Source organism: Volvox carteri, assembly GCF_000143455.1.
Source record: "Volvox carteri f. nagariensis unplaced genomic scaffold VOLCAscaffold_135, whole genome shotgun sequence".
In the NCBI taxonomy this organism is placed as follows: Eukaryota; Viridiplantae; Chlorophyta; class Chlorophyceae; order Chlamydomonadales; family Volvocaceae; genus Volvox; species Volvox carteri.
Genome location: NW_003307678.1, coordinates 62,540 through 89,422, shown reverse-complemented (window position 1 = coordinate 89,422; position 26,883 = coordinate 62,540). Strand labels below are relative to the sequence as shown.

The 26,883-nt window shown below is 48.5% G+C and overlaps 1 protein-coding gene across 1 annotated transcript in view; it reads left to right on the top strand.

Moving 5' to 3' along the window:
* The window catches only part of VOLCADRAFT_30543 (uncharacterized protein), a gene marked incomplete at both ends in the record, with an annotated part of 26,628 nt that extends 544 nt beyond the window's left edge, over positions 1-26,084 (top strand). The window contains 2 exons of the mRNA XM_002959207.1: positions 692-994; positions 25,992-26,084. Coding sequence (XP_002959253.1) covers positions 692-994; positions 25,992-26,084 — 396 coding nt within the window. The remainder of the gene's footprint in view (positions 1-691; positions 995-25,991) is intronic.
* Between the last annotated feature and the right edge of the window lie 799 nt (positions 26,085-26,883).

The window sequence follows — 26,883 nt, the reverse complement described above, 5'->3', positions numbered from 1 at the left end:
AGATCGCATATGCTTGCAGATCGCATATGCTTGCAGATCGTATATGCTTGCAGATCGTATATGCTTGCAGATCGTATATGCTTGCAGATCGTATATGCTTGCAGATCGTATATGATTGCAGATCACATATGCTTGCACATCGCACGCGGCATAAGCTTGCATATGAAGCATCTGTGCATATGAAACACATGTGCATACGTGCATATGAAGCATATGTGCATATGTGCGTATGTGCATATGAAGCATATGAAGCATATGAAGCATATGAAGCATACGAAGAAAAAAAAAGAAAAAAAAGCGCGCAAAATAGAAGATGCGCGCGCTGGGTATTGAACGACTGGGTGGACAGACTACAGCGCGCTGTTCGCGCGTGTGGGGCGTAGCTCCGTCGCTGAACGAGGCGCGGTCCCTGCGGTCCCGAGGGTGCCGTAGCTCTCGTCCGGGTCCGGACAGGTTCAGGTGCATCTGGACGTTCAGGTGCATCCGGATTGCAAATGCTTGCGTATTGCAAACGTTTGCATATTGCATATGCATGCATTTGCAATATGCAAATATTTGCAATATGCTTGAAGATCGCATATACTTGCAGATCGCATATGCTTGCAGACTGCATGTGCTTGCAGGTCGTATATGCTTGAAGACTGCATATGCTTGCAGATTGCATATGCTTGCAGATCGCATATGCTTGCAGATCGCATATGCTTGCAGATCGCATATGGCATATGCTTGCAGATCGCATATTGCATATGCTTGCAGATCGCATATTGCATATGCTTGCAGATCGCATATTGCATATGCTTGCAGATCGCATATGGCATATGCTTGCAGATCGCATATTGCATATGCTTGCAGATCGCATATGGCATATGCTTGCAGATCGCATATGGCATATGCTTGCAGATCGCATATGGCATATGCTTGCAGATCGCATATGGCATATGCTTGCAGATCGCATATGGCATATGCTTGCAGATCACATATGCTTGCAGACTGCGTATGCTTGCATAATGCAGATGCATGCGCATATATATAACAGATGGCATATGCTTGCAGATCACATATGCTTGCAGATCGAATATGCTTGCAGATCGCATATGGCATATGCTTGCAGATCGCATATGGCATATGCTTGCAGATCGCATATGCTTGCAGATCGCAATGACATATGCTTGCAGATCGCATATGGCATATGCTTGCAGATCACGTATGGCATATGCTTGCAGATCGCATATGGCATATGCTTGCAGATCGCATATGGCATATGCTTGCAGATCGCATATGGCATATGCTTGCAGATCGGATATGCTTGCAGGTCGCATATGCTTGCAGATCGCATATGCTTGCAGATTGCATATGGCATATGCTTGCAGATCGCATATAGCATATGCTTGCAGGTCGCATATGCTTGCAGATCACATATGCTTGCAGATCGCATATGCTTGCAGATCACATATGCTTATAGATCACTGCATAGCATAGCATAGCATAGCATAGCATAGCGCAGCATAGCATAGCATAGCATAGCATAGCATAGCGCAGCATAGCATAACACAGCGCAGCATAGCATAGCAGATCATATAGCATAGCGCAGCATAGCACATCATATAGCATAGCGCAGCATAGCATAGCATAGCATAGCATAGCGCAGCATAGCGTAGCATAGTGTAGCATAGCATAGCATAGCATATCGCATATGCTTGCAGATCGCAGATCGCCTATGATTGCAGACCGCATAATGCATATGCTTGTAGATCGCATATCGCATATGCTTGCAGATCGCATATCGCATATGCTTGCAGATCGCATATCGCATATGCTTGCAGATCGCATATCGCATATGCTTGCAGATCGCATATCGCATATGCTTGCAGATCGCATATGCTTGCAGATCGCAAATGCTTGCATTTGGCAGATGCTTGCATTTGGAATATGCTTGCAGATCGCATATGCTTGCAGATCGCATATGGCATATGCTTGCAGACTGTGTATGCTTGCATAATGCAGATGCATGCGCATATGTATAACATATCGCATATTGCATATTGCATATCGCATATTGCATATTGCATATCGCATATTGCATATTGCATATCGCATATCGCATATCGCATATCGCATATTGCATATTGCATATTGCATATCGCATATTGCATATCGCATATTGCATATCCCATATCGCTGCATATGGCATATCGCATATCACATACCGCATACCGCATATCGCAAATTGCATATCGCTGCATATCGCTGCATATCGCTGCATATTGCATATCGCATATACATATATGCATATATGCACATATATGAAACATAAAACATAATCGCGGTAGGGATCGAACCGGCGACCTTCCGTTCTTTTCGGCGCTGTCTTAAGCGCGTACGGCACGCTCCTCACCCGGAATTTCCAAAACGCTCCGGACAACCGGGCAGACAACCAGACAACCGGACGGACAGCGAACGAGGCGCGGTCCCTGCGGTCCCGAGGGTGCCGTAGCTCTCGTCCGGGTCCGGACACGTTCGGGTGCATCCGGACGTTCGGGTGCATCCGGATTGCAAATGCTTGCGTATTGCAAATGCTTGCATATGCAATATCCTTGCATATTGTGCATGCTTGCATATTGCGCATGCTTGCATATTGCGCATGCTTGCATATTGCGCATGCTTGCATATTGCGCATGCTTGCATATTCCAAATGCTTGCATATTGCATATGCTTGCAGAACGCATATGCATGCAGATTGCATATGCTTGCATATTGCATATGCTTGCATATTGCATATGCTTGCATATTGCATATGCTTGCATATTGCATATGCTTGCAGATCGCATATGCTTGCAGATTGCATATGCTTGCAGATCGCATATGCTTGCAGATTGCATATATGGCGCAGATCGCATATGCTTGCAGACTGCATCTCTTTGCAGATCGCATTTGCTTGCAGATTGTATATGCTTGCAAATCGCATACGCTTGCAAATGGCATATGCTTGTAGATCGCATATGCTTGCAGACTACATATGCTTGCAGACTGCACATGCTTGCAGATCGCATATGCTTGCAGACCGTATATGCTTGCAGATCACATATGCTTGCAGACCGCATATGGCATATGCTTGCAGATCGCATATGCTTGCAGATCACATATGCTTGCAGATCGCATATGCTTGCAGATCGCATATGCTTGCAGACAGCATATGCTTGCAGATCGCATATGCTTGCAGACAGCATATGCTTGCAGATCGCATACGGCATATGCTTGCAGATCGCATATGGCATATGCTTGCAGGTCGCATATGCTTGCAGGTCGCATATGTTTGCAGATCGCATATGCTTGCAGATCGCATATGCTTGCAGATTGCATATGCTTGCAGACCACATATGCTTGCAGATCGCATATGGCATATTTGCAGATTACATATGCTTGCAGATCGCATATGGCATATGCTTGCAGATCGCATATGCTTGCAGATCGCATATGCTTGCAGATCACATATCCTTGCATATTGCATATTGCGCATGCTTGCATATTGCGCATGCTTGCATATTGCGCATGCTTGCATATTGCGCATGCTTGCATATTGCGCATGCTTACATATTGCGCATGCTTGCATATTCCAAATGCTTGCATATTGCAAATGCTTGCAGATCGCATATGCATGCAGATTGCAAATGCTTGCAGATCGCATATGCATGCAGATTGCATATGCTTGCAGATACATTACATTACATACATATGCTTGCAGATTGCATATATGGCGACGATCGCATATGCTTGCAGACTGCATCTGTTTGCAGACTGCATCTGCTTGCAGACTGCATCTGCTTGCAGACTGCATCTGCTTGCAGATCGCATCTGTTTGCAGACTGCATCTGCTTGCAGACTGCATCTGCTTGCAGATCGCATATGCTTGCAGATCGCATATGCTTGCATATTGCATATGCTTGCAGATCGCATCTGCTTGCAGATTGCATATATGGCGCAGATCACATATGCTTGCAGACTGCATCTGCTTGCAGACTGCATCTGCTTGCAGATTGCATATGCTTGCAGACCGCATATGCTTGCAGATCACATATGCTTGCAGATCGCATATGGCATATGCTTGCAGATCGCATATGCTTGCAGAATCGCATATGCTTGCAGACAGCATATGCTTGCAGATCGCATATAGCATATGCTTGCAGGTCGCATATGCTTGCAGATCACATATGCTTGCAGATCGCATATGCTTGCAGATCACATATGCTTATAGATCACTGCATAGCATAGCATAGCATAGCATAGCATAGCATAGCATAGCGCAGCATAGCATAGCATAGCATAGCATAGCATAGCATAGCGCAGCATAGCATAACACAGCGCAGCATAGCATAGCAGATCATATAGCATAGCGCAGCATAGCACATCATATAGCATAGCATAGCATAGCATAGCATAGCATAGCATAGCATAGCATAGCATAGCGCAGCATAGCATAGCATAACATAGCGTAACATAGCACAGCATAGCATAGCATAACATAGCATAACATAGCGCAGCATAGCATAGCATAGCATAGCGCAGCATAGCATAACACAGCGCAGCATAGCATAGCATATCATAGCATAGCGCAGCATAGCATAGCATAGCGCAGGATAGCGTAGCATAGCATAGCATAGCATATCGCATATGCTTGCAGATTGCAGATCTCATAACGCATATGCTTGCAGACCGCATAACGCATATATATATGCTTGCAGATCGCATATCGCATATGCTTGCATATCGCATATGCTTGCAGATCGCAAATGCTTGCATTTGGCAGATGCTTGCATTTGGCATATGCTTGCAGATCGCATATGGCATATGCTTGCAGATCGCATATGCTTGCAGATCGCATATGGCACATGCTTGCAGACTGTGTATGCTTGCATAATGCAGATGCATGCGCATATGTATAACATATCGCATATCGTATATTGCATATTGCATATTGCATATCGCATATTGCATATCGCATATTGCATATCGCACATCGCATATCGCATATCGCATATCCCATATCGCTGCATATGGCATATTGTATATCACATACCGCATATCGCATATCGCAAATTGCATATCGCTGCATATCGCATATCGCTGCATATCGCTGCATATTGCATATTGCATATTGCATATTGCAAATCGCATATCGCATATTGCATATCGCATATCGCATATCCCATATCGCTGCATATGGCATATCGCATATCACATACCGCATATCGCACATATCACATACCGCATATCGCATATCGCAAATTGCATATCGCTGCATATCGCACGCATATCGCTGCATATTGCATATCGCATTTACATATATGCATATATGCACATATATGAAACATAAAACATAATCGCGGTAGGGATCGAACCGGCGACCTTCCGTTCATTACGGCGCTGTCTTTAGCGCGTATGGCACGCTCCTCACCCGGAATTTCCAAATCGCTCCGGACAACCGGACAACCGGACGGACAACCACGAGGCGCGGTCCCTGCGGTCCCGAGGGTGCCGTAGCTCTCGTCCGGGTCCGGACACGTTCGGGTGCATCCGCATTGCAAATGCTTGCATATGGAATATCCTTGCATATTGCAAATTGCCCATGCTTGCATATGCAATACCCTTGCATATTGCGCATGCTTGCATATTGCGCATGCTTGCATATTCCAAATGCTTGCATATTGCAAATGCTTGCATATTGCATATGCTTGCAGATCGCATATGCATGCAGATTGCATATGCATGCAGATTGCATATGCTTGCAGATTGCATATATGGCGCAGATTGCATATGATTGTTGACTGCATCTGTTTGCAGACTGCATCTGTTTGCAGATCGCATATGCTTGCAGATCGCATATGCTTGCATATTGCATATGCTTGCAGATCGCATATGCTTGCAGATTGCATATATGGCGCAGATCGCACATGCTTGCAGACTGCATCTCTTTGCAGATCGCATTTGCTTGCAGATTGCATATGCTTGCAAATCGCATATGCTTGCAAATGGCATATGCTTGTAGATCGCATATGCTTGCAGATCGCATATGCTTGCAGATTGCAGATGCTTGCAGCATATGCTTGCAGATCGCATATGCTTGCAGATCGCGTATGCTTGCAGATCGCACATGCTTGCAGATCGCATATGCTTGCAGATCGCATATGCTTGCAGACCGCATATGCTTGCAGATCGCATATGCTTGCAGATCGCATTTGCTTGCAGACTGCATATGCTTGCAGTCTGCATATGCTTGCAGACTGAATATGCTTGCATATGCTTGCAGATCGCATATGCTTGGAGATCGCATATGCTTGCAAATGGCATATGTTTGCAGGTGGCAAATGCTTGCAGGTCGCATATTTTGCAGATCGCATATGCTTGCATATGGCATATGCTTGCATATGGCATACGCTTGCATATGGCATACGCTTGCATATGGCATACGCTTGCATATGGCATACGCTTGCATATGGCATACGCTTGCATATGGCATACACTTGCATATGGCATACGCTTGCATATGGCATACGCTTGCATATGGCATACGCTTGCATATGGCATACGCTTGCATATGGCATACGCTTGCATATGGCATACGCTTGCATATGGCATATGCTTGCATACAGCATACGCTTGCATATGGCATATGCTTGCATATGGCATATGCTTGCATATGGCATATGCTTGCATATCGCATATGCTTGCAGCTGGCATATGCTTGCAGCTGGCATATGCTTGCAGATGGCATATGCTTGCAGCTGGCATATGCTTGCAGATGGCATATGCTTGCATATGGCATACGCTTGCATATGCATATGCTTGCATATGGCATACGCTTGCATATGCATATGGCATATGCTTGTAGATCCCACATGCTTGCAGATCGCATATGCTTGCAGATCGCATATGGCATATGCTTGCAGATCGCAGATGCTTGCAGATCGCAGATGCTTGCAGATCGCAGATGCTTGCAGATTGCATATGCTTGCAGATTGCATATGGCATATGCTTGCAGATCGCATATGCAAACATATGGCAGATGCTTGCAGATTGCATATGCTTGCAGATTGCATAATGGCATATGCTTGCAGATCGCATAATGGCATATGCTTGCAGATCGCATAATGGCATATGCTTGCAGATCGCATATGGCATATGCTTGCAGATCACATATGGCATATGCTTGCAGATCGCATATGGCATATGCTTGCAGATCGCATATGCAAGCATATCGCATATGCTTGCTGATCGCATATGCAAGCATATGGCATATGCTTGCAGATCGCATATGCTTGCAGATCGCATAATGGCATATGCTTGCAGATCACATATGCTTGCAGAGCGCATATGGCATATGCTTGCAGATTGCATATGCTTGCAGATCGCATATGGCATATGCTTGCAGATCGCATATGGCATATGCTTGCAGATCGCATATGGCATATGCTTGCAGATCGCATATGGCATATGCTTGCAGATCACATATGCCTGCAGAACGCATATGCTTGCAGATCGCATATGGCATATGCTTGCAGATCACATATGCCTGCAGATCGCATATGCCATATGCGTGCAGATCACATATGCTTGCAGATCACATATGGCATATGCTTGCAGATCACATATGCTTGCAGGTCGCATATGCTTTCAGATCGCATATGGCATATGCTTGCAGATCGCATATGGCATATGCTTGCGGAATGCATCGCATATCGCATATCGCATATCGCATATCGCATATCGCATATCGCATATCGCATATTGCATATTGCATATCGCATATCGCGTATCGCATATCGCATAACGCATATCCCATATCGCTGCATATGACATATCGCATATCACATACCGCATATCGCATATCGCAAATTGCATATCGCTGCATATCGCATATCGTTGCATATTGCATATCGCATTTACATATATGCATACATGCACATATATGAAACATAAAACGTAATCTCGGTAGGGATCGAACCGGCGACCTTCCGTTCTTTTCAGCGCGGTCTTAAACGCGTACGGCACGCTCCCGACCCGGAATTCCCAAGATGCTCCGGGCAATCGGACAATCGGACAACCATCGAACTCGGCATAGGCCTCCGCTCATAACATACGAGGCGCGGTCCCTGCGGTCCCGAGGGTGCCGTAGCTCTCGTCCGGGTCCGGACACGTTCTGGTGCATCCGGACGTTCGGGTGCATACGGATTGCAAATGCTTGCATATTGCAAATGCTTGCATATTGCAAATGCTTGCATATTGCATATGCTTGCAGATCGCATATGCATGCAGATCGCATATGCTTGCATATCGCATATGCTTGCATATTGCATATGCTTGCATATTGCATATGCTTGCAGATCGCATATGCTTGCAGATTGCATATATGGCGCAGGTCGCATATGCTTGCAGACTGCATCTCTTTGCAGATCGCATATGCTTGCAGATCGCATTTGCTTGCAGATTGCATATGCTTGCAAATCGCATATGCTTGCAAATGGCATATGCTTGTAGATTGCATATGCTTGCAGACTGCATATGCTTGCAGACTGCATATGCTTGCAGATCGCATATGCTTGCAAACCGCATATGCTTGCAGATGACATATGCTTGCAGGTCGTATATGGCATATGCTTGCAGATCGCATATGCTTGCAGATCACGTGTGCTTGCAGATCGCATATGATTGCAGATCGCATATGATTGCAGACAGCATATGCTTGCAGATCGCATATGATTGCAGACAGCATATGCTTGCAGATCGCATATGCTTGCAGACAGCATATGCTTGCAGATCGCATATGGCATATGCTTGCAGATCGCATACGGCATATGCTTGCAGATCGCATATGCTTGCAGACGGCATAGGCTTGCAGATCGCATATGGCATATGCTTGCAGATCGCATATGGCATATGCTTGCAGATCGCATATGGCATATGCTTGCAGGTCGCATATGCTTGCAGATTGCATATGCTTGCAGGTCGCATATGCTTGCAGATTGCATATGCTTGCAGATCACATATGCTTGCAGATCGCATATGCTTGCAGATCACATATGCTTGCAGATCGCATATGACATATACTTGCAGATCGCATATGCTTGCAGATCGCATATGCTTGCAGAATCGCATATGCTTGCAGATTGCATATGCCTGCAGATCGCATATGCTTGCAGATCGCATATGGCATATGCTTGCAGATCGCACATCCTTGCATATTGCATATTGCCCATGCTTGCATATGCAATATCCTTGCATATCGCGTATGCTGGGTGGCAGTTGCTGATGGAGCTGGCGGTGGACATGGTGTTTCTCCCCTCGAACACGGAGCTGTTCACACTGGGAGGAGGGGGGTCGAGCCGCTTCCTGCCGCCCCCGCAGTGGCAGGTGGTGGCGGTACGAGTTCAGTGATTGACTGGGCCCTTTTCAGACTTTCATGCTGCGGCTGCTCCCCCGGTTGACACGAACCTGTTAGTGAAGCAGCTGCAGGCCGCCGCCCCAGGTCAGGACCACTCGGCTCGCCTGGAGCAGATTGCGGCCGTCATTATGTCTCGAGTAGGCTCCATGACTTGGCAATCGTATGCGTCTCATTTTGCGGCATTCATGTGTTTCTGCGTCAGTGAAGACCTTGAGTTCTTGCCGGCATCCCAGTATACCGGGTTGTTGTGGGCACAGTACCTGGCTGCCCGTGGTTCTGTTCAGGCTCGCACCATGCAACCCTACTTCAGCGTGGTTAATACAGTGCACGATTTGTTAGGGCTGGCTAAGCCGTGTGATGGGGATAATGTGCTGTTGTCGGTGTTCCGTAAGGGCTGGGAGCGGCTGCAGGTCTCACTGGCCCCAACCGCGTCCCTTGTCCTCACCTTCAGTGCTTTGGACACCTGGAGGCTATACGACCGGCTCCCATCTGTCCCGGTTGCATCAGATTTGTTTGTTCCTCTTTTGTTCGTCATCCTTGGCTTCTGTCTATTTTTGCGTCCCGACTCCTTGCTGTCTGTCGTCTGGGCGCGGGTTTCGGTTGTTGATGAGGAGCCTGTGTTTCAGTACAAGCCTTTGCACTGGAAAGGCCATATTACAGCCCCTGAGTTGGCCCCGGTGTTGCAGTTCCCGCTGGGGGGCCTCCCGTTTCTCCGGGTTGCCCTCCTGCAGAGGCTGTCCCGGGACCCTGCACGTTTATTGCCGGAGCACCGGACGATGCAGGGGGCTGAGTGTTGGTTCAATCATGTTTTGGTGCAGTGTGGCTTGGAGGGCCTTCATTCTGTCCACACCCTTTATAGTTTGCGGCAGGGTGGTGCCTCTGCCGCCCGTGCGGCGGGAGTGCCACTGGACATCATCGAAGCATTTGGTGGCTGGGCCACAGGCTCGTCGGTGTTGCGGGAGAACTACCTCGATTTGGGGGTCCATGGCTGCCCTCGTGTGGTCGCCTTCTTTGGCCCTCTCACAGCCCGGCATGTCGCACCAGCAATGGGTCAGTACTTTAACCGCTGAGAGGGGGTGTCTTTCCTTTGGCAATAGACTCGTAGCAGGAGCTAATGTGGGCTATGCGAAGCTTGAGCCGGGTTAGCTAAGGTGTAGGGCCTTACGGCCGTTTAAGTGGTACGACTTGAGGCCAGCAATCCGTGTCCTCAGGATCGCCTTTTGCATAAATAGCGCGTGATGCAGGTTTTTCTGTATCTTGTTTTTGTTGTTCAGCACATTCAGCCTAAAACCCTGAAACCCTAAGTTCTACAACAATCGGAGCGCGAAGATAGCTTTCCATGGCTCCGAGTTTGACATAAAGTTACATATCTCGCTCCGCAAAAGATTGAATCTAGAAGCTATATCTATTCTATATCGAAATGCCAAAGGAGATATTCCAGATAAATCGGAGCGCGAAGATAGCTTTCCTGTAAGTGGCTGCACCGGGGCCGAGCCCCTTTTCGGCTTTGAAAAGCCGGCCCCCTAGTCTTTTTTCTTTCCTTTTTTCCTTTTTTGGGCGGGGCCCCAGCGCGAAGCGCCCAGGGGGGCCCCGACCTGTAGGATTGCCCATGTCCGTGTGTGTGTGTGTGTGTGTGTGTGTGTGTGTGTGTGTGCGTGTGTAACGGACCAAACATAATATCTCGCCCGGCTGAAACGCGTTATAGGTACTATACAGCATTCTCTATTGCAAGGTATCTCGCATGTAGCCAACAAAAATCGTATGAGCACAAACAAGTTTGGCTGCCTCAATTGACCGAGGCCAAAGTCATATCAACGCCTCTCGCGCTAAATTTCATCTCAAAAGGTACCGCGTATCTCATATTTGAATTCTTAGATGACGGCGTATGATAACTCGAACTCCCAGGCCTTGAGTGTGTAACGGACCAAACAGAATATTTCACCCGGCTGAAACGCGTTATCGGTACTATACAGCATTCTCTATTGCAAGGTATCTCGCATGTAGCTAACAAAGACCGTATGAGCACAAACAAGTTTAGCTGCCTCCATTCACCGACCTCAAAAGCCACATCAACGCCTCTCGCGCTAAATTTCATCCCAAAAGCTGCCGCGTATCTCACAATGGAATTCTGAGATGACGGCGTATGATAACTCGAACACCCAGCTTGTGTTACCATTTGCCGGCATGGGCAATCCGACTTGCCACCAGCAGGCCAACATAATTTGCTTTCATTCCTCTATGAAATACACAAGCTCCTTGTTTGTACATTTACTTTGGCCAATGCACGGGGCCTCCTGAGACTTGCGGTGTGCCCCGATGAACCCCGCGGCTGTGGGGCAGATTGCTGAGGCCGCTGGCGCTTCGGGGATAAACATCACAGACAGCACCGAAATTCACCCAGCTTTCGTTACCATTTGCCCGCACGGGCATTCCGACTTGCGGTCTGCCGCACTGTCCATTCGGCATGCACCTGGAATGGATGCGATTTGCGTGGAGCCCGCAGGCGGTGCTGACGATTCCGCCGGTGCAAGCTTAGCTCTCACACCATCAGCACTGCTGCAACAAAGCATATCTCCCACAGCGTTGACACTACCCATCAATTGTCACCCTTGCCACCCTTGCTACCGGCCTGTACGGATGCAGAGGGGCCCCGCCCTTTTTCCGGCTTCCTTGAAGCCGACACCCAACTTGTCCTTGCTCCTTATGGTACCTCACATCTTGGTATTCATCCCTATGGCATAAAAAGGTCAGTAACCCCCTGTGCAGGCATTACCTACCCGCTACCCTAACCTACCCGCCCTTACTCCCGCCATAACCACTATGACAATGGGTGATCGCGTTACGTCGCGTCAAAGTCGCGTTACGTGGCTTTAACGCGAGTTTAAGGCGACGCTAACGCGATATAACGCGAGTTTAAGCACGAGCTAAGTAATTTGCGAACGAGCTGAGTAATTTTGGCTGGCAGTGCGTTAGCTTCTGCAACTAACGCAAACTTTACGCGATCGTAAACGCGACCAGGTGACTTTTAACGCGAGCGTTAGCTTACCTATAGGTGTAACGCAAACGCCTGCGAATGGCATGCACGGCTGTGAATGGTGCGAATGCGTATGCATATGTGAATGCGGCGAATGATATCGCGAGTTTTACGCGACCCTAAACACGACCAGGTGACTTTTAACACGAGCGTATCGCCAAACACAAGGGATTGCGAATGGCATACGCGACTGTGAATCCTGCGAATGCATGTGTGTTTGCGACTTGGGAATGCCCAGTCCCAGGCGCGTCCACTCCTCCCCGACCCAGTCCCGCTTAGCTGCATCTTTGCCTGCGGCCAGATCCTGGATTAGGACCTTCACCGTTGACTTCTCCTCCAGCTCCAGCTGGCCGAGCGGTAACATGTGCGGTAACATCAGGCAGGCGGCTGGCAGAGGTTAAGGCCTGACTTCTGCTCCCGGCCGACCCGGGTTCAAATTCGCCTACCGACCTTTCGGGTGTTGGAGAGGTGGCGAAATGGGAGGTCGCCCCCCATCTTATGGACGGTGTATGATGTGATAAAATCACCTTGCGAGCTGACCAGGAACTAAGTTGAGGCGCCGTTGATCCGCTAGATTTGGTTGGATGCTGGTGGTGAGTTGCCAAACTCAAAGAATAAACTCTGAAGTCGGATGGGGTGAATGGATTAGGGTGCCCCTCAAGCAGGGGAGAGCAGGGAATTGCCTCGGGAAGGAGTCCACTGGTGAAGCTTAACCACCCTGTAACAACATCAACATGTACCGGTTGGTAAGCGACACATCAATATTGCGCGGGTCCAGCAGGAATGCTGCATACCAGCAGGCGTTGACCTGCTTGTTGTAGCGCTCTTTCAGCAGGTCGTACAGCCCCGGGCAGTCGGTGTTGAACAGCTCATTCCGAGAGCGGAGAACGTCAGGGGGGACGTCTGGGCCAGGCTGCAAGCCTCTGATTGCCTTGTCATACTTTATACTGGATTCCCTTGACATTATTCATCAAAACTACGTAGCACAGCTCAAAGACGCTGCTATAGCCCTTCAAAATACAGCTTGACTGCAGATCTCGACTTGGTCCAACTAATACTTGACACTATCCAAACCCAAATCTTGCATATTGCGCATGCTTGCATATTGCGCATGCTTGCATATTCCAAATGCTTGCATATTGCAAATGCTTGCAGATCGCATATGCATGCAGATTGCATATGCTTGCAGATTGCATATATGGCGCAGATCGCAGATGTTTGCAGACTGCATCTGTTTGCAGACTGCATCTGCTTGCAGATCGCATATGCTTGCAGATCGCATATGCTTGCATATTGCATATGCTTGCAGATCGCATACGCTTGCAGATATGGCGCAGATCGCATATGCTTGTAGAGCGCATCTCTTTGCAGATCGCATATGATTGCAGATCGCATTTGCTTGCAGATTGCATATGCTTGCAAATCGCATATGCTTGCAAATGGCATATGCTTGTAGATCGCATATGCTTGCAGACTGCATATGCTTGCAGATCGCATATGCTTGCAGACCGCATATGTTTGCAGATGAGATATGCTTGCAGATCAGATATGCTTGCAGATCGCATATGGCATATGCTTGCAGGTCACATATGCTTGCAGATAGCATATGCTTGCAGAATCGCATATGCTTGCAGACAGCATGTGCTTGCAGATCGCATATACTTGCAGACAGCATATGCTTGCAGATCGCATATGCTTGCAGGTCGCATATGCTTGCAGATCGCATATGGCATATGCTTGCAGATCACATATGCTTGCAGATAGCATATGCTTGCAGAATTCGCATATGCTTGCAGACAGCATATGCTTGCAGATCGCATATGCTTGCAGATCGCATATGCTTGCAGATCGCATATGCTTGCAGACAGCATATGCTTGCAGATCGCATATGCTTGCAGGTCGCATATGCTTGCAGATCGCATATGCTTGCAGATCGCATATGCTTGCAGATCGCATATGGCATATGCTTGCAGATCGCATATAGCATATGCTTGCAGATCGCATATGGCATATGCTTGCAGGTCGCATATGCTTGCAGATCGCATATGCTTATAGATCACAGCACAGCATAGCATAGCATAGCATAGCATAGCATAGCATAGCATAGCATAGCATAGCATAGCATAGCATAGCATAGCATAGCATAGCATAGCATAGCATAGCATAGCATAGCATAGCATAGCATAGCATAGCATAGCATAGCATAGCATAGCATAGCATAGCATAGCATAGCATAGCATAGCATAGCATAGCATAGCATAGCATAGCATAGCATAGCATAGCATAGCATAGCATAGCATAGCATAGCATAGCATATGCTTGCAGATCGCATATCGCATATGCTTGCATATCGCATATGCTTGCATATCGCATATGCTTGCAGATCGCATATGCTTGCAGATCGCATATGCTTGCAGATCGCATATGCTTGCAGATCGCATATGCTTGCAGATCGCATATGCTTGCAGATCGCATATGCTTGCAGATCGCAAATGCTTGCATTTGGCAGATGCTTGCATTTGGCATATACTTGCAGATCGCATATGGCATATGCTTGCAGATCGCATATGCTTGCAGATCGCATATGCTTGCAGATCACATATGCTTGCAGATAGCATATGCTTGCAGAATCGCATATGCTTGCAGACAGCATATGCTTGCAGATCACATACACTTGCAGACAGCATATGCTTGCAGATCGCATATGCTTGCAGATCGCATATGCTTGCAGACAGCATATGCTTGCAGATCGCATATGCTTGCAGATCGCATATGCTTGCAGATCGCATATGGCATATGCTTGCAGATCGCATATGGCATATGCTTGCAGGTCGCATATGTTTGCAGATCGCATATGCTTATAGATCACAGCACAGCATAGCATAGCATAGCATAGCATAGCGCAGCATAGCATAGCATAGCATAGCATAACATAGCGCAGCATAGTATAGCATAGCATAGCGCAGCATAGCATAACACAGCGCAGCATAGCATAGCATAGCATAGCATAGCGCAGCATAGCATAGCATAGCATAGCGCAGCATAGCGTAGCATAGTATAGCACAGCATATCGCATATGCTTGCAGATTGCAGATCGCCTATGCTTGCAGACCGCATAACGCATATACTTGCAGATCGCATATTGCATATGCTTGCAGATCGCATATGCTTGCAGATCGCATATGCTTGCAGATCGCAAATGCTTGCATTTGGCATATGCTTGCAGATCGCATATGGCATATGCTTGCAGACTGTGTATGCTTGCATAATGCAGATGCATGCGCATATGTATAACATATCGCATATGGCATATCGCATATGGCATATGGCATATGCTTGCAGATCGCATATGCTTGCAGATCGCATATGGCACATGCTTGCAGACTGTGTATGCTAGCATAATGCAGATGCATGCGCATATGTATAACATATCGCATATCGTATATTGCATATCGCATATTGCATATTGCATATCGCATATTGCATATTGCATATCGCATATCGCATATTGCTAGGGTTGGAAGTCATCTAAACCTAAACTTCTAAACTTAGATGAGAAACTTTAGAAACTAAACTGAGATATTAGATGGAATTTTTTGGCGCCTTAGTTGTACGGCAGCTCCGAAACCTGAGGAGCGACCTTAGTAAGTCCTGAGAAACTTTAGATGAAGCTGTCTGAGGACTCATCCAATAGTTACATTCCCAATGGCTGACGTCGGTGAAGCCTCTGGCAAGCAATTCGGGTTGTTCGTAGCTACGTTTGGGTGCTGCCGTGAAGCGGTTGGTCTGTAGGCCTTGGTGATCCGCTTCGTGGTAGTGCGCCCTCAATTACAATGTCCGATTCTGACAGCGAGACTTCGGTCAGCTACAACACGATGTACACCGAATAAAAAGCGCGACTCGTCGCACTTAAGGAAAATAAAGATGTCAAGGCTGCACAGGAGCGTCGCGCTGCTGACCCGGGCGTAATTTTGAACAAGCAGCAGCTGGCTGCCATGGACCAGCTGAACGCCGTGAAGCTGCAGCTGACAACCATTAAGAAGCTGATGGACACGAAGCCTGACGTGCAGACGGTCCACCGGCGAAGCGGGCCCGTGTCGCCCTTGAGGATTTCAAATGTGACTTCGGCGCCAGCGAGGGCAAAGCGAACAAGTCTCTCAGCGGACAGTGCGCGCATATCGAGAAATGCTACAATGCGGTAATGGACATTGAGGACGCGTGGCGCAACGTCCTCGCGGCTCGGCCCGGCGAGGAACGCTTCAGGAACATCGAGGCCATGGAGACTGCCATCACCGACGGCAAGGCCGTGTTCCGGGGGGTCGTGAAGGAGCTGGTCGTTGCATACAACCACGGCTGGGAAGTCGTGCATGAGATGCGTGGCATGGTGTACACGGAGACGGAGGAGGAGCGCAAGGTGCTGAAGCAGGCCGTGAAGGCGGTGGCGGGCAAGAAGCCCAAGCAGGCCAAACCCGCGAGCGTGCCGGCCGGCTCTGCCTGGTGTCGTGGTGTGCAGTTCAGCAGTTTGCCAATCGCTGTGTTGTTTGGAGCGTTTAGGGGCTTGCTACTTGCTATGTAATGCTCGTTTCCATGGGTGTGCAGTGGCTTGCAGGCGGTGGTGACCCGTGGGTCCCTTGCCCCGTGTGCCAACTGAGCACCTTTCGCTGCGCACACTCAACGCAGCGCAAAACTATTTAATTATCATTAATAAGCAGCAAATGGGGATTCTAATTCCAAAGTTTCAGCCTAAACGACCCTTCCACCAGAAAGTAGCCGAAACCTTAGTTGAGATTTCTAAACTTCTCAACTAAACCTAATTAGTTTCTAAGGAAGTTTAGTTGAGATAGAATTTCCATCTAAGGAAGTTAAAAACCCTACATATTGCATATCGCATATCGCATATTGCATATCGCATATCGCATATTGCATATCGCATATTGCATATTGCATATCGCATATCGCATATCGCATATTGCATATTGCATATCGGCTATCGCATATCCCATATCGCTGCATATGGCATATCGCATATCACATACCGCATATCGCATATCGCATATCGCATATCGCTGCATATTGCTTATCGCATATACATATATGCATATATGCACATATATGAAACATAAAACATACTCGCGGTAGGGGTCGAACCGGCGACCTGCCGTTCCATTCGGCGCTGTCTTAAGCGCGTACGGCACGCTCCCGACCCGGAATTTCCATAACGGTCCGGACGGACAACTGGACAACCGGACGGACATCGAAATCGGTATAGGCCTCCCCTCATAACATATGAGCTACGGCGATGAGCTACGGCTATCGAACTCGGGATAGGCCTCCGCTCATAACATATGAGCTACGGCGACTCGGGATAGGCCTCCACTCATAACATATGAGCTACGGCGATTGCGCATTGCACGCTGAAGGGTGTAAGGGCACAGCGTAGCGCGGTGCTATGAGGACTATGACGGAGATCCGTAGCTGAATTGTGCGTTACATGCTGAAGGGTGTAACGGCACAGCATAGCGTGTACGGCAAAGTGCATACGGCATAGTGCACATGGGCAGCGGCACGCTGTGCAGCGTCATGCAGCCGCTGCTGGGCCCTCACCTGCGGGTCGGCACATGCAGCCGCGTGCTGTGCAGTGTTACGCACCTGCTGCTGGTCCCTCACCTCTGGGTCGGCACATGCAGCCGTGTGCCGTGCAGCATCCTGCTGCCACTGCAACAACCATAACTCAGGAAGGGCTGATGCATGCTGCACAGCTTTCTGCCGCCGCCATCTCTCCCGTACTTCTGCAGCAGAAGGTACAGCATCCTGGTGCTGCCCCTCCAGCTGTGTATCGACAGCAGCTGCCGTTTGCTGGCGCCCATCCTCTGCGGGCCCTGCTGAATTGATTCGCATGACTGTCTGCTGTGCTGCCGCATGCTGCTGCTGCTCAGATGCATGGTCCGTACTCAAATCAGTGAACGGACGTATTCTTCCACCACGGAAGCCGTCCGCAAGCGAGCCAAGCCGATTCCGTTTTGGAGGAGGTGACTGATCCGACATGAAGGTTGACCGAGGTGGACACGTATACTAATTGAGCCGTTAAGAATATCAGCTCGTGAACGGTGGAGAAGGCGAAAGAAGCGGAAAGAAAGAGCAAAAAACTCGAAAGTATTTCGGCACAGTGACAAGGGGAATTGCGAGAATCGTAAAAGCTTAAAAGCGAAGAACGATGCTGTATGAAGCGTGTACGGCATTCATTCCGACGCGGAAGCGCGTTTTGAGGCGTGCATCAAATTATGCAATAAAGCGCGTGTTGAATTCCGCGGCTAATTGTACATTGAATTGTGCATCGAATTGCGCATTTAGAGCTGTGTGAATCGTGCTGTATGAAGCGCGTACGGCATTCATATGAAACGCGCATCAAATTACGCGCTAAAGTGCGCGTCGAATTCCGCGGCTAATTGTACGTTGAATTGCGCGTCGAATTGCGTGTTTAGAGCTGTGCGAATCGCGCTGTATGAAGCGCGTACGGCATTCATTCCGACGCGGAAGCGTGTTTTGAAGCGCGCATCGAATTGTGCAACAAAGCGCGCGTTGAATCCCGCGGCTGATTGTACGTTGAATTGCATGTCGAATTGCGCGATTAGAGCTATGCGAATCGCGCTGTATGAAGCGTGTACGGCATTCATTCCGACGCGGAAGCGCGTTTTGAAACGCGCATCAAATTATGCGCTAAAGCGCGCGTTGAATTCCGCGGCTAATTGTACATTGAATTGTGCATCGAATTGCGCATTTAGAGCTGTGTGAATCGTGCTGTATGAAGCGCGTACGGCATTCATATGAAGCGCGCATCGAATTATGCGCTAAAGTGTGCGTCGAATTCCGCGGCTAATTGTACGTTGAATTGCGCATCGAATTGCGCGTTTAGAGCTGTGCGAATCGCGCTGTATGAAGCGCGTACGGCATTCATTCCGACGCGGAAGCGCGTTTTGAAGCGCGCATCGAATTGTGCAACAATGCGCGTCGAATTGCGTGTTTAGAGCTGTGCGAATCGCGCTGTATGAAGCGCGTACGGCATTCATTCCGACGCGGAAGCGCGTTTTGAAGCGCGCATCGAATTGTGCAACAAAGCGCGCGTTGAATCCCGCGGCTGATTGTACGTTGAATTGCATGTCGAATTGCGCGTTTAGAGCTATGCGAATCGCGCTGTATGAAGCGTGTACGGCATTCATTCCGACGCGTACGTTGAATCGCGCGATTCGACGCGCAATGCATATGTGCATATGTGCATATGTGCATATGAAGCATATGATGCATATGTGCATATGTGCATATGAAGCATATGAAGCATATGAAGCATATGAAGCATATGAAGCATATGAAGCATATGAAGCATATGAAGCATACGAAGCATACGAAGAAAAAAAGAAAAAAAAGCGCGCAAAAAAAAGGCGCGCGCGAGGGGGATTGAACTAGAGCGTGCTGTTCGCGCGAGTGGGCCGTAGCTCCGTCGCTGCGTGCGTTGCAGGGCGCTTAAGGGTGTACGCCATAGCATAGCGTGTACGGCATAGCGCATACGACGCGTATGGTGTGTATGTCATAGCGTGTACGGAGCGTATGCATAGCATGTACGGTGTGTGTGTACAGTGTGACGGTGCATGCGAGCCAATAGTGTATCCCTAGGGGCGGCCCGCTGGTTATGCTGCTGCACCTGGCGTGCAGCCGCATGCTGTGCTGTGTTCCGCTGCTGCTGGAGCACCCTTACCTCCGGGTCAGGACGTGCAGCTGCATGCTGTGCAGTGTTACACTGCTGCTCCTGCACCCTCACCGCCGGGTCAGCATGTGCAGCTGCATGCTGCACAGTGTTACGCAGCTGCTCCTGCACCCTCACCTCCGGGTCAGCACGTGCAGCTGCATGCTGTGCAGCATCACGCAACTGCTGCTGCACCCTCACAGCCGGGTCAGCACGTGCAGCTGCATGCTGTGCAGTGTTACGCAGCTGCTCCTGCACCCTCACCTCCGGAAAGAAAGAGCAAGAAAGAAAGAGCAAGAAAGAAAGAGCAAAAAACTCGAAAGTATTTCGGCACAGTGACAAGGGGAATTACGAGAATTGTCAAAGCTTGAGAGCGAAGAACGGTGCTGTATGAAGTGCGTACGGCATTCATTCCGATGCGGAAGCGCATTTTGAAGCGCGCATCGAATTGTGCGACAAAGCGTGCGTTGAAATTCCGCAGCTAATTGTACGTTGAACTGCACGTCGAATTGCACGTTTAGAGCTATGTGAATCGCGCTGTATGAAGCGTGTACGGCATTCATTCCGACGCAGAAGCGCGTTTTGAAGCGCGCATCGAATTGTGCGACAAAGTGCGCGTTGAATTCCGCGGCTAATTGTATGTTGTATTGCACATCGAATTGCATGTTTAGAGCCGTGCGAATCACGCTGTATGAAACGCGTACGGCATTCATTCCGACACGGAATCGAAGCACGCGCTCTTAAATATGTGCACATGAAGCATATGTGCAGATGTGCAGATGTGCAGATGTGCAGATATGCAGATGCAGCATATGAAGCATATGTGCATATGTGCACATGTGCATATGTGCATATGAAGCATATGAAGCATATGAAGCATATGAAGCATATGAAGCATATGAAGCATATGAAGCATACGAAGCATATTGATTGAACCGGCGATGCTGAGGACAGACGGAGGGACTGAGAGACGGACGGCGAATCGGCCTAAGGCCTCTGCTTTCCTACTTCGTAGGAGCTACGGCGACAGACGGACTAGAGTGCGCTGTTCGTGCGAGTGGGCCGTAGCTCCGTCGCTGAATTGCGTGTTGCACGACGCTGTCTCAAGCGTGTACAACATACCATAGCGCGAATTGCGTGTGGCATGCTGAATTGCGCGCTGAATAGCGCATTGCACGGCGCTGTCTCAAGCGCGTACGGCATAGCGCATAGCGCGTACAGCATAGCATAGCATAGCGTGTACGGCATAGCATAGCGTGCACGGCATAGCGCGTACGGCATAACGCGTACGGCGCGTACGGCGCGGTCATGCTACACGCGGTCATGTTACAAGCCTTAAATGTGGAGAGTTCCACGCGCAAACTCGAACACGCAAAGTACGGCATAGCGTGTACGGCGCGTATGGCGCGTATGGCATAACGCGTACGGCATAGCGCGTACAGCATAGCATAGCATAGCGTGTACGACATAGCATAGCGCGTACAGCATAGCATAGCATACAGTAGCGCAGCATAGTGTAGCGTAGTGCAGCATAGCATAGCATAGCGTGTACGGCATATTATAGCATAGCATAGTTCGTACGGCATAGCATAGCATATCGCGAACGGCATAGCATAGCGAGCACTGACAACAACGAGGCGCAGTCCGCAAATTTGCCGTGCCATAGCTAGGATGTCCGCAAAGTGCCATAGCTAGGATGTCCGCAAGGTGCCATAGCTAGGATGACACATGCGGGCGTAGCGTGAAAAGGTGCACACGTAAAATTATGCAGTTACGCAGTTATGCGCAAAGTTACACACATGCAAAGCCGGACGCGGATGAATTGAATCCGCAAAGTGCAGCGTACAAAGTGTAACGCGTGAAGGTTAGTGCGGCACAGAACTGAGTATGTAAAGTTGAGGATGTAGTGTTTAGCAAAGTTCGAAGCACGTACAAAATTGGGCCTGCGACAGTTGCACTTGGTTGACAGTTGAACCGAATTGCGTTCTATTGCGAAAAGTCAAACATGCAAAGTCGAACACGCAAAGTTTGATGCGGAGGAATTGAATATGCAAAGTCCAGCCCGTGAAGTTAAACGCACGAAGTTGGATGCACAAGAAAATTGGACGCGTAAAGTTCAACGCGTAAAGGGTATTGCGGAATCATATATGCAAAGCTCAGCACGCAAAGTTTAGTGTGCAAAGTCCTCAACGCACATGGTTCAGCACGCAAAGTTCAATCCGTGCAAACTTCAAGGCGGAACAAAATTAAGCTCGCAAAGCTTAGCACGCGAATTTCGGCCTGCAAAGCTGGGCCCGTGACAGTTGCAATCGGTTGACAGTTGAATTGAATTGCGTTCTATTGCGAGCACGTTATAATGCGGAAAGTTCAATGCGCAAAGTCGAACGCGCAAAGTTTGATGCGGAGGAATTGGATATGCAAAGATTAGCACGCGAAGTTAAACGCGCGAAGTTGGATGCAGAAGAAAATTCAACGCGCAAAGTTCAACGCGTAAAGGTTATTGCTGCATAAAATTAGATATGCAAATCTCAACACGCAAAGTTTAGCGTACAAAGTTGGGGCCGCAACACAACTCAACACACAAGGCCCAGCACGCAAACTGCAATCTGTGCAAACTTCAAGGCGGAACAAATTTAAGGTCGCAAAGCATAGTACGTAAATTCGCGCACGGTGTGCAAAGTTGAACACGCAGTCACAAGTCGACGTGCAAAGTCTGAGGTGCGCACAAAGGAAAGTCGAACACGCTCATTTAAACGTGCAAACTTGAAGATGGAACAAAATTAAGCTCATAAAGGCTAGCACGCAGATCTCAGCCTGCAAAGTTTGGCCGGTGACAGTTGCAATCGGTTGACAGTTGAATTGAATTGCGTTCTATTGCAAGCACGGTATAATGCGGAAAGTTCAACGCGCAAAGTCTAACGCGCAAAGTTTGATGCGGAGGAATTGGATATGCAAAGATTAGCACGCGAAGTTAAACGCGCGAAGTTGGATGCACAAGAAAATTCAACGCGCAAAGTTCAACGCGTAAAGGTTTTTGCTGTATAAAATTAGATATGCAAAGCTCAGCACGCAAAGTTTAGCGTACAAAGTTGCTATGTGACGAAGCGTGTACGGCAGTAATTCCGATGCGGAAGCTGCAAACCGATACGACCATAGCCGATACGAACATTGCGCGTTCAAGCACGCGTTGAAACGCACGTCGATTTGCATGCTGAAGCGCGTGTTGAATTCCGCGTCAAATTATATGTTGAATTGCGTGTGGAATTGCGCGTCTAAAACTGTGTTTCGGTGCGCGGTTGCACTCTTGCGCTCTAACGTTTGCGCGTCGAAGTGCGCGTGTGACTTTGTGTGTTCAATCTTGCACGGTGAGCTGTGTGTAAACGTTTGCTGCGCGTTGAAGTTTGGATGTCGAGCCTTACATGTCGGGCTTCGTGCGTTGAACTGAGGAATATAGTAGTTAAACGTGCAAAGTTCGGCAGCAGTTTGCGCGTCGAAAGTTGCGTGTTGAAGGTTGCACGTTGAAGTTTGCGATGTGCTATCGCTGCATATCGCATATCGCATAATATGCATATGTGCATATCAAGCATCTGAAGCATACGAAGCATTTGAAGCAGATCATGCATATGTGCGTGTGTCGAAGTTTGCACGTTGAAGTTTGCGATCTGCTATCGCTGCATATCGCAGATCGCATAACATGCATATGTGCATATCAAGCATATGAAGCATATGAAGCATATCATGCATATGTGCGTGTGCACGTATCGTGAAGTGCGTGTGTTGAAGTTTGAACGTTGAAGTTTGCGATCTGCTATCGCCATATCGCATATCGCATCATATGCTTGATATGTGCATATCAAGCATCTGAAGCATATCATGCATAAGTGCGTGTGCACGTATCGTGAAGTGCGTGTGTTGAAGTTTGCACGTTGAAGTTTGCGATCTGCTATCGCTGCACATTGCATATCGCATATGATGCATATGTGCATATGAAGCATATGAAGCATACGAAGCATATGAAGCATATCTTGCATATGTGCATATGAAGCATATGAAAAATTTGCGCGCTGAAGTTTGTGATTCGGTGCGTCACGCATAACGGCGACAGCAAAAAAGAAAGAAAAGACGCGCGCGCGCTGGGGATCGAACCGGCGACGTGGTGGACAGATAGACAGACTAGAGCGCGCTGTTCGCGCGAGTGGGCCGTAGCTCCTGTGCTGGCTGATGGCTGTTTCCTGCATTGCGCGAACAGTATGTGTCGTGCTTGCAGATCGCAGATGCTTGCAGATCGCAGATGCTTGCAGATCGCAGATGTCTGCACATCGAATGTGGCATATGCTTGCAGATCGCATCTGGCATATGCTTGCAGATCGCATATGCTTGCACATCGGATGTGGCATATGCTTGCAGATCGCATCTGGCATATGCTTGCAGATGGCATATGCTTGCAGATGGCATATGCTTGCAGATCGCATATGCTTGCAGATCGCATATGCTTGCAGATCGCATATGCTTGCAGATCGCATATGCTTGCACATCGAATCTGGCATATGCTTGCAGATCGCATATCCTTGCACATCGAATGTGGCATATGCTTGCAGATCGCATCTGGCATATGCTTGCAGATCGCATATGCTTGCACATCGAAGGTGGCATATGCTTGCAGATCGCATATGCTTGCAGATCGCATATGCTTGCACATCGAATCTGGCATATGCTTGCAGATCGCATATGCTTGCACATCGAAGGTGGCATATGCTTGCAGATCGCATATCCTTGCACATCGAATGTGGCATATGCTTGCAGATCGCATCTGGCATATGCTTGCAGATCGCATATGCTTGCACATCGAAGGTGGCATATGCTTGCAGATCGCAGATGCTTGCAGATCGCAGATGTCTGCACATCGAATGTGGCATATGCTTGCAGATCGCATCTGGCATATGCTTGCAGATCGCATATGCTTGCACATCGGATGTGGCATATGCTTGCAGATCGCATCTGGCATATGCTTGCAGATGGCATATGCTTGCAGATCGCATATGCTTGCAGATCGCATATACTTGCAGATCTCATATGCTTGCAGATCGCATATGCTTGCACATCGAATCTGGCATATGCTTGCAGATCGCATATCCTTGCACATCGAATGTGGCATATGCTTGCAGATCGCATCTGGCATATGCTTGCAGATCGCATATGCTTGCACATCGAAGGTGGCATATGCTTGCAGATCGCATATGCTTGCAGATCGCATATGCTTGCACATCGAATCTGGCATATGCTTGCAGATCGCATATGCTTGCACATCGAAGGTGGCATATGCTTGCAGATCGCATATGCTTGCAGATCGCATATGCTTGCACATCGAATCTGGCATATGCTTGCAGATCGCATATCCTTGCACATCGAATGTGGCATATGCTTGCAGATCGCATCTGGCATATGCTTGCAGATCGCATATGCTTGCACATCGAATGTGGCATATGCTTGCAGATCGCATCTGGCATATGCTTGCAGATCGCATATGCTTGCCGATCGCATATGCTTGCAGCTCGCATATGCTTGCAGGTCGTATATGCTTGCAGATCGCATATGCTTGCACATCGAATGTGGCATATGCTTGCAGATCGTATCTGGCATATGCTTGCAGATCGCATATGCTTGCACATCGAATGTGGCATATGCTTGCAGATCGTATCTGGCATATGCTTGCAGATGGCATATGCTTGCCGATCGCATATGCTTGCAGATCGCACATGCTTGCAGATCGCATATGCTTGCAGTTCGCATATGCTTGCACATCGAATGTGGCATATGCTTGCAGATCGCATCCGGCATATGCTTGCAGATCGCAACTGGCATATGCGTGCAGATCGCATATGCTTGCACATCGAATGTGGCATATGCTTGCAGATCGCATCTGGCATATGCTTGCAGATGGCATATGCTTGCAGATCGCATACGCTTGCAGATCGCATATGCTTGCAGATCGCATATGCTTGCACATCGACGAATGTGGCATATGCTTGCAGATTGCATCTGGCATATGCTTGCAGATCGCCTATGCTTGCAGATCGTATATGCTTGCAGATCACATATGATTGCACATCGCATGTGGCATATGCTTGCATATGAAGCATTTGTGCATATGTGCATATGTGCATATGAAGCATATGTGCATATGTGCATATGTGCATATGTGCATAGGAAGCATATGTGTGTATGTGCATATGTGCATATGTGCATATGTGTATATGCGCATATGTGCATATGTGCTATTGCATATGAAGCATATGAAGCATATGAAGCATACGAAGAAAAAAAAAGAAAAAAAAAGCGCGCAAAAAAAAGACGCGCGCGCGCTGGGGATTGAACCGGCGACGCGGTGGACAGACAACAGACAGACGGACGGCGACTCGGCCCAAGGCCTCCGCTCCAAAAGTCGCTACGGCTACGAAGAAAAAAAAAGAAAAAAAAAGCGCGCAAAAAAAAGACGCGCGCGCGCTGGGGATTGAACCGGCGACGCGGTGGACAGACAACAGACAGACGGACGGCGACTCGGCCCAAGGCCTCCGCTTCAAAAGTCGCTACGGCTACTAGAGCGCGCTTTTCGCGCAAGTGGGCCGTAGCTCCGTAGCATAGCGTAGCACATAGCGTAGCATAGCATAGCGTAGC